The sequence below is a fragment of the Lynx canadensis genome, chromosome A3 (assembly GCF_007474595.2).
Source record: "Lynx canadensis isolate LIC74 chromosome A3, mLynCan4.pri.v2, whole genome shotgun sequence".
Lineage (NCBI taxonomy): Eukaryota > Metazoa > Chordata > Mammalia > Carnivora > Felidae > Lynx > Lynx canadensis.
The window spans coordinates 89619059-89636810 of record NC_044305.1 but is presented as its reverse complement, the minus strand read 5'-3'; the positions used below and the strand labels follow the sequence as shown (position 1 = coordinate 89636810).

General features: G+C 41.2%; 1 protein-coding gene across 6 annotated transcripts; it reads left to right on the top strand.

Moving 5' to 3' along the window:
- The first annotated feature begins 9368 nt into the window (after positions 1 to 9368).
- Positions 9369 to 17447, top strand: TPRKB (TP53RK binding protein). 6 transcript variants are annotated; one of them, XM_030310865.1, is made up of 5 exons: positions 9369 to 9447; positions 12481 to 12640; positions 14227 to 14349; positions 15671 to 15847; positions 17327 to 17447. In XM_030310865.1, the coding sequence occupies exons 2-5, from the start codon at positions 12500 to 12502 to the stop codon at positions 17411 to 17413; spliced, it is 528 nt and encodes a 175-aa protein (XP_030166725.1). In that variant the 5' UTR covers positions 9369 to 9447; positions 12481 to 12499; the 3' UTR covers positions 17414 to 17447. The 6 variants fall into 6 exon arrangements, with proteins under 6 accessions (XP_030166725.1, XP_030166729.1, XP_030166723.1 ...); XM_030310869.1 differs by having other exon boundaries at positions 9381 to 9447; positions 12541 to 12640; XM_030310863.2 differs by having other exon boundaries at positions 9444 to 9599.
- Positions 17448 to 17752: the final 305 nt, after the last annotated feature.

The following is a 17752-nucleotide window of genomic DNA, read 5'->3' as shown; positions in this document are numbered from 1 at the left end:
GACCTTAGTTTGCTCAAGAAGGTGCCTCACTAACATGACATTCAAGCCTCCGTAGACACTTGGTGAATACCTGGGCGACCTGGCTTCGTTTTTTTAAAGCCTCTGACTTTGAAGATTTGTATCCTAGAATGTCTCGTGCTGCATGTGATAGGTATTTTCTTTATGCTCTTTTACATACCAACATGTGGAACCTGACTCTCAGGAAGTGCTCTTCTAGTTCAACCAGTGCCCTGGTCCATGTCTAATTAGCTTAGTCAGGCTGCTACCCTTCATCTAAGTGATGGCTCATGACAGGTTCCTGTGCCTGACACATGTAGTTCTTCTTGCTAAAAGGTTGCTCTTGCAGAATTGTTACCCAGGATACATCATGAAGGCTCACTTGGACTGAAATTGGAGCAAGACAACTGGTGAGGCGTGAAAGAACAAGCAGGGGCAGGTATGGGAATCCAGCTTCGCTGATAGTTTTCCTTGGCAAGCAGTTTCTAAGGAGGACATTGCCAGCACAAGTGCCATCATTATAAGTACTGCTACCTTCGAAACGTGACCCTATCATGCCCTCTGTCCCCTTCCCTTTCAGTTGTCAACATGGTTTGTTAAAAAAAAAAAAAAATTATTCTCCGTTTGCTATCTCACGTCTCATTCTGCACCACACTAGAGTTGTGGCTTCCACTCGCACCACACCATTGTTAAGACCTCTGGCAAAAGGGACCAGCAACTCCCTTTTTTTTCAGAGGTCTTCAGGGGCCTTTTAAGCTTTTAGAGTTTTCATTTTTATTTTTAAAAAATGTATGAGTAGTTTAAAATTCAAATAGTTCTGGCATACCCGGATGGCTCAGTCAGTTAAGCATCCAACTCTCGACTTTGGCTCAGGTCATGATCTCGCGGTTCTTGAGTTGGAGATGGTTCGTGAGTTTGAGCCCTACATCAGGCTCTACGCTGACAGCACAGGGCCTGTTTGGGATTCTTTTTCTCCTTCCCTCTATGTTCCTCCCCCTCTTGTGCCCTCTCTCTCTCAAAATAAATTTAAAAATTAAAAAAAAATTCAAATAGTTCTACTGAGATTACCATGGAAAAGGATAGTTCCCTGTCTGCCCTACCCCCGGCTATCACTCCCCAAACACTGAGTAGTTTTGCATTATCTTCTAGTATTTGCCTCCATGTTTAAATACTATGCTTATTTAGCCACTTGTTGATTTTTCCATTTGTGATGCTACCTGTTACCCTCCCGCTGTGGAAGATGAGGATTTAGTTCGTGCACATCACTTACCCACATGCACACTTCTATTCCCTCATCCCTTCAGTATATTTCCCAATTTATGGTTCAGTCAGTATTCCAGGTTCATGTTTACTAGGCAGCTGTTGTTCACCTCTGAGCCACAGCATGCCGGGATTCTGTTCCTCTCTTCTATAGCTTCTGTCCTCATTTTGCCTTGTTTGTTTGCTTCTTTTCCCTGCACCTCTTACTGGTTCATCCCCCAAATCCCAACACCACTGTAACGTTCTCATACAGATATGATAGATGCAGATCCTTTTTTGTCTGAAATCTTTCCTGGAGCCCTCTTGGTCTTTTCCAGGTTGGATGCTATATTCGTGTGCTCAGGCTGCCTTAACAAAGTACCAGACTGGGCAGCTTCAACAACAGGAATTTATTTTCTCACGGCTCAAGGGGCCAGACATCTGAGCTCAAGGTGCCAGCAAGGTTGGTCTCTTCTGTGTTTACAGACAGCAGTCTTCTCCCTTTGTCCTGGTATGGTCCTCCATCTGTGACTGTCCAGATTCCCTCTTCTTATAAGTACACCAGTGGTATTGCATTAGTGCCCATGCTTACCACCTCATTTAAACGTATTACCTCTTTATTTATTTTTAAATATTTATTTATTTTGGGCAGAGCGCAAGTAGGGGAGGAACAGAGAGAGGGAGACAGAGGATCATAAGTGGGTTCTGTGCTGACAGGCTGACAGCAGCGAGCCCAATGTGGGGCTCGAACCTACAGACTGTGAGATCGTGACCCGAGCTGAAGTCAGACACTGAACCAACTGAGCCACCTAGGTGCCCTGACGTATTGCCTCTTTAAAGACCCTATCTCCAGGGGCACCTGGGTGGCTCAGTCAGTTAAGCATCTGACTCTTGATTTCAGTCAGGTCATGATTTCTTGGTTCATGAGTGTGAGCCCCGTGTTGGGTTCTGCACTAACAGTGTGGAGTCTGCTTGGGATTCTCTCTCTCCCTCTCTTTCTGCCCCTCCCCTGCTATACTCTGTCTCTCTCAGAATAAATAAACATTAAAAATAATAATAAAGACCCTCCAAATCACATTCTGAGGTCCTGAAGTTTAGGGTGACTTCAACATTTGAATTTGTTGGGAATGGGGGGATGGCACAACTCAGCCCATGATGGGAAGCTTGATAGTTCTCTATATCTGGAGCATAGCTGTTGTCCTGGGATTTCTTTTCACTGTCACTCTGGTCATTTCTTATACCCCTCTTTTATTTCCTGGGTCCCATAGCTGAAACTTTCATGGTGCACTTCCCTGCTTGGGAGAATATATCCCTCTATAGCTTCCCAGGGAGAGTTAATGGGATGTAAATTTTTCAAGACTTTTGCATGTCTGAAATGGGTTTTATTTTATTCTTCAACCCCGTTGATAATTTGCTAGGCTATAGACTTGTATGTAGGCACTTTTAAATGCATTTATTCATTGTTTCCCACATTTTGTTGTTGCTCTTGAAACCCTGTGTTCTGATTCCTGAACTTTCATTTGTGACTTGTAATTTTTCTCTGTGAAAGCTTTAGGATCTTTACCTCAAATGTCCTGAAATTTCATATGTCTAAAAATGTGGGTATTTTAAAATTTGCAACACTATATACTTAGTGAGCCCTTTCAGCCTGGCAAGTTGTATGTATCAGTCCTGGGAAATTTTCTTTCCGTTTTATCCTATTTCAGGAACTTCTATTAGTTGAACATTGGATGTTTTTTTAAAATGTACCTCCAAATTAATTATTCTTTTCCTCTTATTTTCCATTTTTAACTTTTTGGCTATTTTTTTTTTAATCAGGAGAATTTCTTCAGCTTTATTTTCTACCTTCCATATATTATGTTCTGAATGCCTTTTTTTTCCAAGTACTTTTTTTTTAAATGAACATATTCTCTCTCTCCAAAGTTATCAATTATTTTTAGGTTCCTTCTGTTTCCTGAATCACCTGTTTTCTTTTTGTTTGTCTGTTTGTTGATGCCTGTCTCTCATATTAGAGGTGTTATTGAAATATTTGGTGACCTTTGCCCATCTTTTTGTACTTAAGATGTAACCCTGGTTGGCTCAGTTGGTTGAACATCTGACCCTTGATTTCAGCTCAGGTCTTGATCTCAGGGTCATGAGTTCAGGACCCCTGTTGGGGTCTGTGCTGGACATGCATCCTACTTAAAAAAAAAAAAAAAAGATTGAAGCCCTCAAAACTGATGGCAGCTCTGATTGTCTCATGGTGGAGTTGTAATAATGTCAATTTGCTTTTTGTTTACTTTCCCCTTGCCACACGCATTTAGATTTTATTTTTCTCCATTTGACAGTAATTTAATTGCTCTCTCTCTCTCTCTCATCTACCATTTGGTATCTCTCCCATTCTCTTGTGAGTTTTTAATCAGTAAAAATTTCTTTACTTTCATTTTGAGTAGGAAGTTTAGATACAGATAGGAGTTCAGTCCAGCCAGTATAATGAGCCTCTGTTGCCAATAAAACTGGGTTTGGGGTTAATCCTGTCTGGTAAGCTTGATTTTTATGCATTATGTCCCAGGAGCATGGACCTTTGAGCGTCCTAAGTCATGATTTGGCCCTGTAATGTCAGCCACAAGCACTCTTGATGTGGAGGGAGACCCCATCTAGGAACCTGTCTGAACCACCTTTCTAAAGTAGTTCTAACAACTGCCCCCAGAATTATGTCCTGAAAACAAGCTCATTGTGTTATTCCCCTCTTGGAAATTTTGGATGGTCGTGGCCTTTGGAGTCCACATCCAACTCCCTGTCAAGGCCTTCTGTGATCGGACTCCGAGCTGATTTTAAAACCTCTGCTAGGGGCGCCTGGGTGACTCAATCAGTTAAGCGTCTGACTTCGGCTCAGGTCACGATCTCACAGTTTGTGAGTTCGAGCTGCGCATCGGGCTCTGTGCTGACCACTCAGAGCCTGGAGCCTGCTTCAGATTCTGTCTCCCTTTCTCTCTGCCCCTCCCCCACTGGTGCTTTGTCTCTCTGTCTCTCAAAAATAAACACTAAAAAAAAAAACCACAACTCTGCTATATTCTACTCCATTCTTCAGTGTGCAGGCAATTTCCTGAGTACATTCTGTTGAACATTTATGGGTACCATGTCTTTGTCTTCCAGGTTGTTCCCTTGCCTGTAATGGCTTTGCAGCCTCTATAAGCAAATCATTCCCTTTCTTGAAGCCCATCTCAGTAAAGTCTTCTCTCCCAACTCTACCCACTATTGAATCATTCCTTTTCCTACAAGGTATCTTGTATCACTATTTAGCATTCATTTCATTTATATCTCTTGTTACATGACACACAGGTTCCAAGCAGTCTCAGATTCCCTCAATCCCCTCTTCCTTCATGAAGGTGCCATCTGGGGGCACTTGCATGGCTCAGTTGTTAAGTGTCTGACTCCTGATTTCAGCTGAGGTTGTGATCTCATGGTTCATGAGTTTAAGCTCCGTGTCAGCTCTGTGCTGTCGGTGCAGAGACTGCTTGGGATCTTCTCCCTCTGTCTGCCCCTCTCCTGCTTGTGTGCTTTCTCTCTCCCAAAATAAATAAATAAACTTAAAAAAAAAAAAAAAAAAGAAGAAGAAGGCGCCATCTCCCTCCTGGCCCACACTCTCCTTTTTTGCCTTGCCAGCAAACCTTATTGCATTCCCTAAGCTACAAGAGCCCAAGTTACACTGGGCCTGCATGGCCCTTACAGCCTCTACACCAGCCCTCTCTCTTATGTCATTTATCCACTTTAGAGTTGCAGGAGATGCTATACTGCAGGCCACAGGATCTGGCTTTCTGAGCTGCCACTGAAGGGATGATCAGAAGAGTGGAGGAGTCAGCTCCCACTGTGGGGAGCCTTAATTAACGGAACATAGAGGGCAGGAGGGAGCCTGGCAAGCAAATTTCCCCCTCCTTTCTCTCCTCTGTGGACTACCGTCAGGAAAAGTTTTCCTTTCAAGCCTTCCAGAGAAGTCTAGCCCACGGAGTGAACACATATGCCAACAACCTGTGTGTCTTCCTGGCTCACCGTGAAGCCTGCCTATAAGGCAGTCCATTACCTCACATTGCTTTGCCTCTTTCCTTGCTTCACTTCCCTTTTTTCCTAACAGTCTGTTCGCACATATCCCACATAAAACATCAGCACTTTAATCCTTGCCTCAGGTTTTGCTTTCCAGAGGACCTAGGTAAGATACGCAAGCATTTGTTAATAAATTTGGCAGTCACAGTTTCTGTAGTTTTTAATTTTTTTTAACATTTATTCATTTTTGAGAGAGAGAGACAGCGTGCAAGGGGGGGAGGAGCAGAGGAGGAAGCTCTAGGCTCTGAGCTGTCAGCACAGAGCCTGATGCAGGACTCGAACCCACAAACTGTGAGGTCATGACCTGAGCCGAAGTTGGATGCTTAACCCACTGAGCCACCCAGACTCCCTGGCAGTCACAGTTTTTAACCATTGTTCAACCATACATATGAGAATGGGAAGTACCAGAGCTCTTCCACTGATGTGACATTGAGATCCTATCTTTAGGAATATAGAAATGTCAATTATATTCAAGTTAACAATTTAGCAAGTATAGTCTACCGACTTATAGGTAGGCATTCATTTTGGAGGTAATTTTCACATGCCTTGCGAATAGTTTTTGAAGTCTTGGTGTCTTCAAAACTCATTTATTCACATAACACTTCCAAGATTAGAATCATTTTATCAGATGGAAACAGATATACCTATTTATACAAGATATACAGATATGCATATTTATATACTGCAGAGGAGAACAAGGTTGATAATCTTGTGAAAGTTCTCATTAACCAACACCAAATTAGATCTTTTAAACTAATTTCATGATACATAGTGATCTCTTCCCCTGCAACTGTAGTAAAGGGATCATCTTTATCTCTGAGATGACTTAACAGTAAAATTCATCCTTTTTTCATGTACAGTTCTATGAGTTTCTACAAATATACTGTTTTATAACTACTACCACAGTTGAGAACCTTGCCATCACGCCCAAAACTTCCCTCATATCATTTTGTAATTAACTTCTCCCACCAACCCCAGGCCCTGACAACTGCTGATTTGTTTTGTCTCTGTATTTTTTACCTTTTTTTAGAACGTCATGTAAGTGAAATCAAACAGCATGTAGCCTTTTGGATGTGATTTCTTTCAAATTGCATGACGCCTTTGAGATCCGTCCATGTCATTGAGGGGGATCGATAGTTGATTCCCTTTTTGTTGCTGAGTTAGTTTTTTATTGTATGGATATACCACAGTTTGTTTATCCATCTACCAGTTGATAGACTTCCAGTTTTTGACTTTTGAACAAAGTTGCTATAAACATTTGTATAGAGGTTTTTGTGTGAACATCTGCATTTATTTCCCTTGGAGGGAGACTGCTGCTATGAGGTCAGCGTGTGTTTAATAGAAGAAACTGCCAAATTTTTTCAAAATGGCTGTACTATTTTACATCCCCATCAGCAGGGTATAGGAATTCCAGTTGCTCACATCCCTACGAGCACTTAGTATTTAAAGTGTACAATTTGATACTTTTGATATGTATATAATCATGAAACCCTTTCCACAATTAATATAGAGCATATCTATTACCCCAAAGTTTCCTTGTGCTGCTTTGTAATTTCCTTTTTCCTTTGATGGAAAGGCCCCCTATCCCAGCAACCACTGATCTGCTTTCTATCATTGTAGTTTTATGTAAATGGAATCATACAGTATGTACTATTTTTATGTCTGACTTTTTTTATTCAGCATGATTATTTTGAGATCCATCCATGTTGTTATGGCACAATAGTTGGTTCCCTTTTATTGCCAAGTTGTAATCCATTGTACGGATATATGATTTGTTTATCCATTCACTTGATGAATATTTGAGTTGTTTCCAGCTTTAGGTGGTTATAAATAAGCTGCTATAAACGGAGCGACTTTTCTTTAAATGTCTATTTTTAATCAACTTTATTGAGGCATAATGCATAATTTATTGTCCATAAAATGTATTTTTTAAGTGCATAGTTTGATGAATTTTGACAAAGTCATACTCCCTTTATAACTACCACTACTTGAAGAAACAGAACATCGACAGGCTTCACAGCAAAGATTCCCTTGGCGTCCTTTCCAGTCCCTCCAGGTCTCCCACTCCTCCATTCCCAACAACCACTATTTTGCTTTCCAGTCAGTCTAGAATAAGTTTGCAATTCCTACAGTTTTGTAGAAAAGGGATCATTCAGTAATATATTATATTCTAGTTTCTTGCTTTTTTTTCAGAGGTTTTTAGATTCATCCATGTTGCAAATATTGTTGCAAGTATCAGTAATTTATTCCTTTTTGTTACTATTTCATTGTATGAATTTACCAGTTTGTCCACTGATCTGTTCTTGGGCATTGGGCTGTTTCCAGTTTTTTGCTATTAAGAGTAAAGTTGCAGATCACCTGGGTGGCACAGTCTGTTAAGCATCCAACTTCAGCTCAGGTCATGATCTCATGGTTTGTGGGTTTGAGTCCCACATCTGGCTCTGTACTGTCAGCACAGAGCCTGGAGCCTACTTCAGATTCTGTGTCTCCCTCTCTTTGCCCCTCCCCCGCTTGCACTCTTTCTCTCTTAAAAACAAACATAAAAAAAAAAGAGTAAAGTTGCTATGAACATTCACGTATTAAACTTTGTTAGGTACGTGTTTTCCTTTCTCCTGGAAAATGCAAAGGAATGAAATGCAAAATAAATATACATTTAATTTTTTAAGAAACTACCACACTCTTTTCTAAAGTGGTTATACTATTTTATAAAATTCAGATCAGCAATATATGAGGATACCAATTATGTTTGACAATACTTACACTATCAGTCTTCTAAATTTTAGTTGTGTGGGTGTGTAGTAGTAGCTCATTATGTTTTAAATTTGCATTACTCTGATGACTAATGATGTTGAGCATCTTTTCATGTGTTTATTGGCCTGAATCACAGATCCTTTATAAAGTGTTCAAATTTGTCACCCATTCTTAATTAGATTGTTTTCTCTTACTGAGTTGTAGGCTTTCTTTATGTACTCTGGATACCGGTCTTTTGTCAGAATATCTTTTAGAGGGCAGTTGGGTGGCTCAGTTGGTTAAGTCTAACTTCAGCTCAGGTCATGATCTCAGGGTTGGTTTGAGCTCCACCACGAGCTCTCTGCCTGGAGCCTCTCTACCTTAAAGCCTGGAGCCTGCTTTGGATTGTGTCTCCCTCTCTCTCTGCCCCACACCACCCCCCACCTCATGCTCTCTCTCAAAAATAAACATTAAAAAAAATTTTTTTAATATCTTTTACACCTATATATTCCCATTGTGTTCAAGCTCATGCTTCTCCTTTACTATCCCTTAAACGGGGGAAGGCCATATGTGTCTCAGAGCCTTTGAACTCTCTTTATTGCCTAGAATGCTGTTCTCCCAGTTACACAGACCTCCTCCAGTTACTGTTCAAAGGGCCCTTTCTGGTGAGCTCTTAACCATCCTATTTGAAATAGCAATACCCTCGGCCAGGCATTCCTCCCTTTCGTTTATTTTTTCTCCATAGCACATATCCACCCGACCTATATTTGTTATTTACTTGTGTAAATTTACCTGTTTTCCTGTGTAAAGAAAAGTATGGACCAAGATGAACCAGAACCACAAAAAACATGGAAAATAATTATCTGCAGCCTGTTTAGGGGATTACCTCCTTTCTTGGAGGCTGATACACTTAGAGATGACAAATTTCTGAGCCTGCTAGAAGCGGGAAGAGGTTGATTTCATCAACGTACTGTCACCTCTTAAGTACCCGAAGCAAATCGCGGTCCACTCCAGAGCTTTCCTAAATGACCGCACCATTGCAAGAAGGAAACAAGTTCCGTACGTCCCCGAAAAGAACTGTAGCTGAGATGAACGTGGAGTTCATCCTGGCCAACACTGTTCTTTGCACAAGAAGAAACCGATGTCTCCTCCAACGCCCAAAACGCGTTGGAGAAAGGCTGAGTTGCGCCCTGAAACCTCAGCGTCCGGTCCCCGGATCCTTACCGTCCCCATAGCCGGAAGTGACAGATGGGGCCCTGGCTCCCATTTGCGTCCGCCGGCGTCTCTCAAGCTGGGGAAGGAGCTTCTGGGGAGGGACTTGCGCGGTTACGGCCCAGCTTCCGGAAAGTGAGGGGTTTGTTTCCGAGGGGAAGGCCTTCCGGGAGGACCGAGAGTGCGCAGGTGAGTCCTCTCTGGCAGGGCGGGCGGAGGGCCAGCCCCGGGGGCTCAGTACAGCAGTGGCAAGCTCTTGCTGAGTGCTACCCAGCTGAATGAGGATTCATCAAACCGATGAAAAGGGCTGAGGAGCACGTGTAAGAGGGCCTGGGACCCTGGTAAATTGACTTTTTAAACGGAGTTGAAGGGAGGGAGGAAGAAGTCAGGGGCTGTACCTGACGGAGGGGCAGAGTTGGGGAGCGAGCCTGGGCATTTGAAACTGGGGAGGCCACTGGGCTGTAGCGGAAAGACCGCGGTCCGGAGACAGGTGCGCTGGCAGCAGCACCAGGCGAGAGGGCTGCGACTGGAGGGTTTGAAACGCCCTGCCATTAAGTGGGAGCTTTATCACAAGAGCGGCGTTAGGACGAGATATGGTTTACGTTTTGAAAGGATCGCTCTTACTGCCAGGTGGAAGTTGGATGGAAGGAGGGCTGGAACTGCGAGGCCACCACCCCTAGGAGGCCACAGCTGTAGTTGAGACATGCGGCCTGGGCTGGGGGCAGTGGGTATTGGGGAGAAGTGGACGGGTCAAAATGGTACTTAAGAGGTAAAGTCGTCAAGACTAGAGAGTAACTATGGGAGCTAGGAGTATGACTGGATTTGCTGTGATTGAGAGCAACGATGATTCTAAGTTTCTGGCCCAAGTGAGGGAATTATGTTTTGACTTTTGCTAGGCTGATGAGAGACCATAAGGCGGGATGAGGGCAAAATATAAACTGGCACACCCCCACCCCAGTGGGATCTGTGTGACATTCTATGGACACCCCTGTCTACCCAAGAACAAAGGAAAGGACAGAAAACAAATGGTTAAATTGATGAGTCTCTACCAGTTTACAAAAGAAACGTAATCCCATCAATAGCCTAAAGTCCCGGAACTCCCTGCTGTCTTAATGTTAATGATTTGCTAGAGGGGAAAAAAAAACAACTTAGTTTGACAATAGCTAGGCCTCCCGTAATCTGTGAGTCTTTAGCATAAGAAAGTCTCTGGAAACTTCCCTTCTGACTTTACCTCCCCTAAACTCATAGCATGTAACAAGCCACTCTTCACAACCCCTGTGCAGCTGTTTCTGCCCTGGATTCCTGTTCCCATGCTTTAATAAAATCACTTTTGTACCAAAGACATCTTCATGAATTCTTTATTGACCATCAGCTGTGAACCCCACTATCACCCCAAAACCTCATCAAGGGGACCTTTTTTCCCTAGTATAAAAACATAATGAAAAGTTTTTTTCCTTGCTGATTATCTGTACTCTTATTTTGTGTGCTTACTGTAGAAAATTCAGTGCAATTTTTTTTTTATAGATGATAAACGTTACCAATAATCCTGCCACCCAAGATGGCCATATTTTGGTGTGTTTCATGTTTTTGTTTTCTGTGTGCATCTTTTTGTGTAATTGGGAATGTATTCATTATATTTTTCTGTATCATTTTTTTCCCCATTGGATGTTACTATGACAATAAAGATTGAACTGCTGTGTGCCAGGATATTATTCACACATATATTTTTTATCCTAACAAAAAGTCAGATGTAATTCCACCAAGTCTGAGATAACTTTTTAGTCTATCTTCCTTTCAATATTTTTTATGCTCCTTTTTGAAAAGCCCACAGTTTATGCCACATTTTACGTTTTGTCTTTCTTTTTTTATGTATTTTTTACAATTTATTTTGAGATAGAGTATGCATGCCAGTGGGGGAGAGGCAGAGAGAGAGGGAGAGAGAGAATCCCAAGCAGGCTCCATACTGCCAGGGAGGAGCCTGATGTGGGGCTTCAACTAAGATCATGACCTGAACTGAAGTCAGATGTTTAACTGACTGAGCCACTCAGGTGCTCCTGTGTTTTGTTTTTCAATCAGATGTTTTTACTTAATGTTATTTATTGCTATTTCACACAAATTAACTGGTCTCCAAGATGACAGTTTTTAATGCTTGTTTAGTTGCAACAAATCTGTTATTTGCTAGTTTGTTTTCAACTTTTTGCTATTAGGATGATGAGAGGAGCATCTTATTACGTAAATTTTCAGGTTTTTAATTATTCCTTGAAAAGAGTCCTAGAAATGGAAACTACCAAGTAAAAGGATAACCTGAACTTACCAAATTGCCACCCCCAAATAACTTACTAACACTTTGAAATTGTTTTAAAGATCAAATTTTTGCAATACTTAGATTTTCAGTTCAAGGATATGGTTGTCTTTCTAGTTAGTCAAGTTGTCCTTTATGTTTCTTTTATGTCTTTGTCCTTTCCTTATTAACTTATGTCTAAGAAAAGGCCTGTATTGATTTTTTTAATAATTGTACCCCCTCCTGGGGCACCTGGGTGGCTCAGTTGGTTAAGCATCCAACTTTGCCTCAGGTCATGATCTCATGGTTTGAGGGTTTGAGCCCCACATCAGACTGTAAGCTGACCACTCTGAGCCTGGAGCCCGCTTCAGATTGTGACTCCCTCTCTCTCTGCCCCTCCCCCACTCATGCTCACGCTCTCTCTCAAAAATAAATAAAACATTAAAAATAATTGTACCCCCTCTCTACTTAAATGTCATGTGTGAAATGAGTATCTTTGAGTCAAGTGTTGTACTTCAATAAAATTTTCTTAATATTTGTGTCTAGGTTCTGCTAAAATATACATAAAATGGGAAGATCAGAAAGCTAAAAAGGCTAAGTTGGAGTGAGGTTTCGTTAACACCATAAGTAATCCGTGGCCTAAAGAATTCCTGACATTCTGCTCCTACTTGTCTGTTAGAGAAGCTGCCCCTCAGCCATGCATCAAAGCCTGCCTGCCTGCACAACCAGAGAAGCAGGCAGCAACCTTGGTCTTTCAGTAAAGGAAGCTAGGAACAACTCAGTAGGGTTGGTAGGCATCTCATGGGGATGCCAAATGTGCTTTTGGGATGGATTCTTCTAGTGTAACAGTTCTGTCATCTTGTTATATTTGTTACTGAGGATGTTTATTAGTTGAATTATACCATTAGCTTTTAAACAGATGAAGTCTTTTGGTCTTTTAGAATCGTGCTTGTCTGTGAAATGCAGTTAACGCATCAGCTGGACCTATTTCCCGAATGCAGGGTGACCCTTCTGTTGTTTAAAGATGTAAAAAATGCTGGAGACTTGAGAAAAAAGGCCATGGAAGGTGCTATTGATGGTGCATTAATAAACCCTAAGGTGGTAAGTACAAGTAAGAACAAATGAGCTATAAAGGGGCATTTAAGAATACGTTAATTAAAAAAAATTTTTTTATGCTTATTTTTGAGAGACCAAGAGACAGAGCATGAGTGGGGGAGGGGCAGAGAAAGAGGGAGACACAGAATCTGAAGCAGGTTCCAGGCTACGAGCTGTCAGCACAGAGCCTACTGTGGGGCTCGAACCCACAAACCAAGAGATCATGACCTGAGCCGAAGTCGGATGCCAAACCAACTGAACCACCCAGGCACTCCAATAATATGTTAATTTTTCATGATGTTACAGGTTAGCCTAAAATTGTCATCTTTGGATAAATAGTTCTTGTCTAAACTGTGGAGTCAGATTGAGCCAACTTTGAATTTAATAGTGAATAGAAGCCAAAGTGCTAGGCCCTTCCCAGGAGATATGAAAGGTTGTATTCTGACTCTGATGTAATGGCAAATGCCTGGAGCTTCATTTACTCATTTGAACTAGAAAAATCTCTGCACAGGAGACATCCGTAGTGGTTAAGAGCACACACTGTGGAACCATGTTACTAGGACTTAATCTCAGCTCTGCCACTTATTATGACTTTGAGCAAGTGGTAGGCAACCTTTGTACCATGCTTGCTCTGTTCCTGCCATTGTTCTAAGTGCTTTCCGTATACTAACTCACTTAATCTTCACAACAACCCTATGAAGTAACTACTATGATTATCTGCATCCAACAGATAAAACTAAGGGATCTGCCCAAGGTCCCTCAGTAGGAAGTGACAGCTGGGATTCAAACCCAAACATTCTTTGCTTTGGCTACCTCATCTACTGTGTGTGAATAATAATACTGATTTCATAGGGTAGTTTTAAGAATTAAAATAATACAGGGGCGCCTGGGTGGCTCAGTCGGTTGGGCGCCGACTTTGGCTCAGGTCATGATCTCGCGGTCCATGAGTTCAAGCCCCGCATCGGGCTCTGTGCTGACAGCTCAGAGCCTGGAGCCTGTTTCAGATTCTGTGTCTCCCTGTCTCTCTGACCTTCCCCCATTCATGCTGTCTCTCTCTCTGTCTCAAAAAATGAATAAACGTTAAAAAAAAAAAAAAAGAATTAAAATAATACAGGTAAAATGTTTAGACTATGGCCTTTCCCCATATTAGTGCTCAATGTTCTTTAAAAAAATTTTTTAAAAATATTTATTTATTTATTATTGAGAGAGACAGAGCATGAGTATGGGAGGGGTAGAGAGAGGGGGAGACACAGAATCTGAAACAGGCTCCAGGCTCTGAACTGTCAGCACAGAGCCCAACGCGGGGCTTGACCTCACAAACCACGAGATCATGACCTGAGCTGAAGTTAGACACATAACTGACTGAGCCACCCAGGTGCCCCCCAATGTTCTTTTTAAAATTTTTACTATTTAAGTTCCTTGCAGCTTTAACATTCTATGATTTACTGAACACCCAGCAATTTTGAAAATATAGTCCATAGAAACTGTGATGAAGTCAAACAGCCTGACATTGGAGTTACCAAGAGAGAAGGCATGTGTCTCCCAAGTGCTCCAGATTCTCCGTGTGTGATTCTTTATGTTCTCTTTGGTAGATTGTTGATCCATTTCAGATACTTGTGGCCTCAAACAAAGCAGTTCATCTCTACAGACTGGGAAAAATGAAGACAAAAACTCTATCAACTGAAATTATTTTCAACCTTTCCCCAAATAACAATGTAATTAATATGGATTTTACTTTATTTATGTTGATTGTGTTGTGCTAATGTGTGTTCCCCAGTGTTGGGCTGTAATAGTGAAGAGTGTTCTGGAAAGATTGAGGTTTAGCACTGCCTCTTCCTAGACAAATAAGCTTTGGAGTCACTTCACATAGGAGTAAAGAAATATTTAGCTACATTAGATGAGGATAGTTTTATCTGTCCTTCTTACCATATAGGGTCAGGAAGATCCCTCTAAATGATATATAAATTGAAATGGCAAAACATTAAGCATGGATATTTGTGTGTTACCATGCACATCTTTTACTCTCCCTATAATTCCTTAAGGATAGAATCCATGTCTTTTCCATATACCAGAAGCCTGCCTGGTACTTGGAACAGCCTTTAACACAGGCTCACTCATATACCCAGGGCTCAGGAAGAGTTTGTGGTTTGAAATACTGGTAGTAGTCAAAGTTATTGAGCTAAAGATATTCTACCTGTGGCACATGAAAAAAATAACTTAAATTTTGCTGATGAAGTTTTAGTATTACTACTACTATTAACACAACCAGGTACTAACATCATCCAAAGGACAATTAGGAAACCCGTAGCATGGTTTAAAATAATGTTTGAAATTTTATAAAGTTTATAGAATGCATGATAATAGAATTCCTCAGTACCTGGAGAAAAAATTACCAGATAATTATAATTTCTTTGACATCATTTGAAATAATCTGAGAAACTTCACTTCGGTAAACATCTGCTGGGCTTGTCCCTCTTACAGTTACAGTTCTAGGGCAGGAGAAACATGTTCCTGAGGAAGGCAGGTAAACAAGACAGAAATCCAAATGCACTAAGATAAGTGACATAATGGGAATAATACTTCAAACCAATGGAAACAGCAAAGAAGCAACTCCTGTAAGGAGAAAGGATGACATTAGTGACATTAGTGTTGGACCTTGAGGGATGAGGACACTCCAGGCTGAGGACAAAGTTTGAGCATAGGAAAAAATGTATGAAATGGTGGACACCCATATGGTCCAGTCTGGGTAGAAGGTGGGTGTGCATGGCTAGAGGGTCACTTGGGGCCAGAGGGAGGGAGTGTTGATGTTAAGAAACGCCAAGAAGTAAGCTTGATTGCGCAGGAATAAGGTGCAGTTTTGAGCAGAGAGTACTCTAGAGGCAGATGTGGTGGGTGTCAAGAAGGGTTGTTGAAGAGAAACACTGTAGGTAGAATCATTAGGATATGAAAAATAACCTGACCAAGGAAAAAGGAGGCCCATGGGGGGATGTTTCAGACACAGAAGCTACTGGTTATTGTTTTTGTTCTTTTCCTTAGATTTCAGAAGCTCTGAAAAAATTTGGTATCTCAGCAAATGACACTTCAATTCTAATTGTTTACATTGAAGAGGGAGAAAAACAAATAAATCAAGAAGACTTAATATCTCAGGTAGAAGGTCATCAAGTTTCTCTGAAAAATCTACCTGACATAACAAATATTACAGAAGTCAAAAAGGTTTGTAAATCTGTATTTTTACAAAGTGTGATAGATGAAGAATAATACTGATGTTGTTTGCTTGTTGATCACTGATCCTTCTGGTTTTTGTTTTTCTTTAAGAAAGGTTAATGTAATTAAAAATTACTTGAAAAATAGTTACAGATGCAAAGAATTAGAAGATGCTGGATTATAGGGGCGCCTGGGTGGCGACCGAAGTCAGTCGGTTGAGTATCTGACTTCAGCTCAGGTCATGATCTCGCAGTTCGTTGAGTTCGAGCCCCGCATCAGGCTCTGTGCTGACAGCTCAGAGCCTGGAGCCTGCTTTGGATTCTGTGTCTCCCTCTCTCTCTGCCCCTCCCCCGTTCATGCTCTGTCTCTCTCTGTCTCAAAAATAAATAAACATTAAAAAATAAATTAAAAAAAAAAAAGATGCTGGTTTATGTAAAATTTAGTTAGAAATTTAGTTGATAAAAGCATTCTTTAATTAAGAATAAATAACTTCAGGGATGCCTAGGTGGCTCAGTCAATTCAGCTTCTGACTTCGGCTCAGGTCATGTTCTCCTGGTTCCCAAGTTTGAGTCCTGTGTCAGGGTCTGTGCTGACAGTTCAGAGCCTGGAACCTGCCTCGGATTCTGTGTCTCCCTCTCTCTCCCTGCCTCTACTCTGCTCTGTCTCTCTCAAAAATAAACAAACATTAAAAAAAAAAAAAAAAAAGAATAAATAACTTCAGAGGCACGTTAGTGGCTCAGTTGGTTGAGTGCCCTACTTTTGATTTCAGCTCAGGTTATGATCCCAGGGTCATGGGATCAAGCCCTGCGTTCGGTTCTGTGCTGGGCATGGAGCCTGCTTGGGATTCTCTCTCCTACTCCCCTGCTTGTCACTCGTGCTGTCTCTCTGAAGAAAAAAAAAAAGTGCAAAATACATTTTATATTTATTTTACATTTCAAATATACTGTGTAAGCTTGATCTTTAATATCTTGACGTATGCTTTAAAAATTGGTACAGATTCGGGGCGCCTGGGTGGCGCAGTCGGTTAGGCGTCCGACTTCAGCCAGGTCACCATCTCGCGGTCTGTGAGTTCGAGCCCCGCGTTGGGCTCTGGGCTGATGGCTCGGAGCCTGGAGCCTGTTTCCAATTCTGTGTCTCCCTCTCTCTCTGCCCCTCCCCCGTTCATGCTTTGTCTCTCTGTGTCCCAAAAATAAATAAAAATGTAAAAAAAAAAAAAAAAAATTGGTACAGATTCAAAAAAAAAAATTGGTACAGATTCAGTTTCTATGTGTAGAGGGTTATTACCATAACTAATTTAAAGGGAACTTTTGACATAAATGATGAATTGCCATCTACTTTACATATTTTAATCACATTTGTGATTTGTGATTTCATGTCATTATCCCAGTAGTTGAATGATAAATAATTTCACTTATATATGTTTGTATAATGGAAACTAGTAGTGCATGAATATATTAGCATGTCATAATTCATCTTTTATTTTCACAGATATATAAACTGTCTTCACAAGAAGAAAGTATTGGAACATTGTTGGATGGTATCATTTGTAGAATGTCAACAAAAGATGTTTTGTAAAATGACAGAAATATTAAGATTTTTCATAAGAAAACATTGATTTTTCTTTCTTGATTATAAAATGTGTATGTTCAGGGAACCTGAGTGGCTCAGTCGGTTAAGTGTCTGACTTCGGCTAAAGTCATGATCTCGCAGTTCGTGGGTTTGGGCCCCACATCTAGCCGTATGCTGACAGTTCAGAACCTGGAGCCTGCTTCCAATTCTGTCTACCCCTCTGTCTCTGCCCCTCCGCCACTTGCACTCTGCCTCTCTCTCTCTCTTAAAAAATAAATAAACATTAAAAAATTAAAAGAAAAAAACAGGGGCACCTGGTTGGCTCAGTTGGTTAAGTGTCTGACT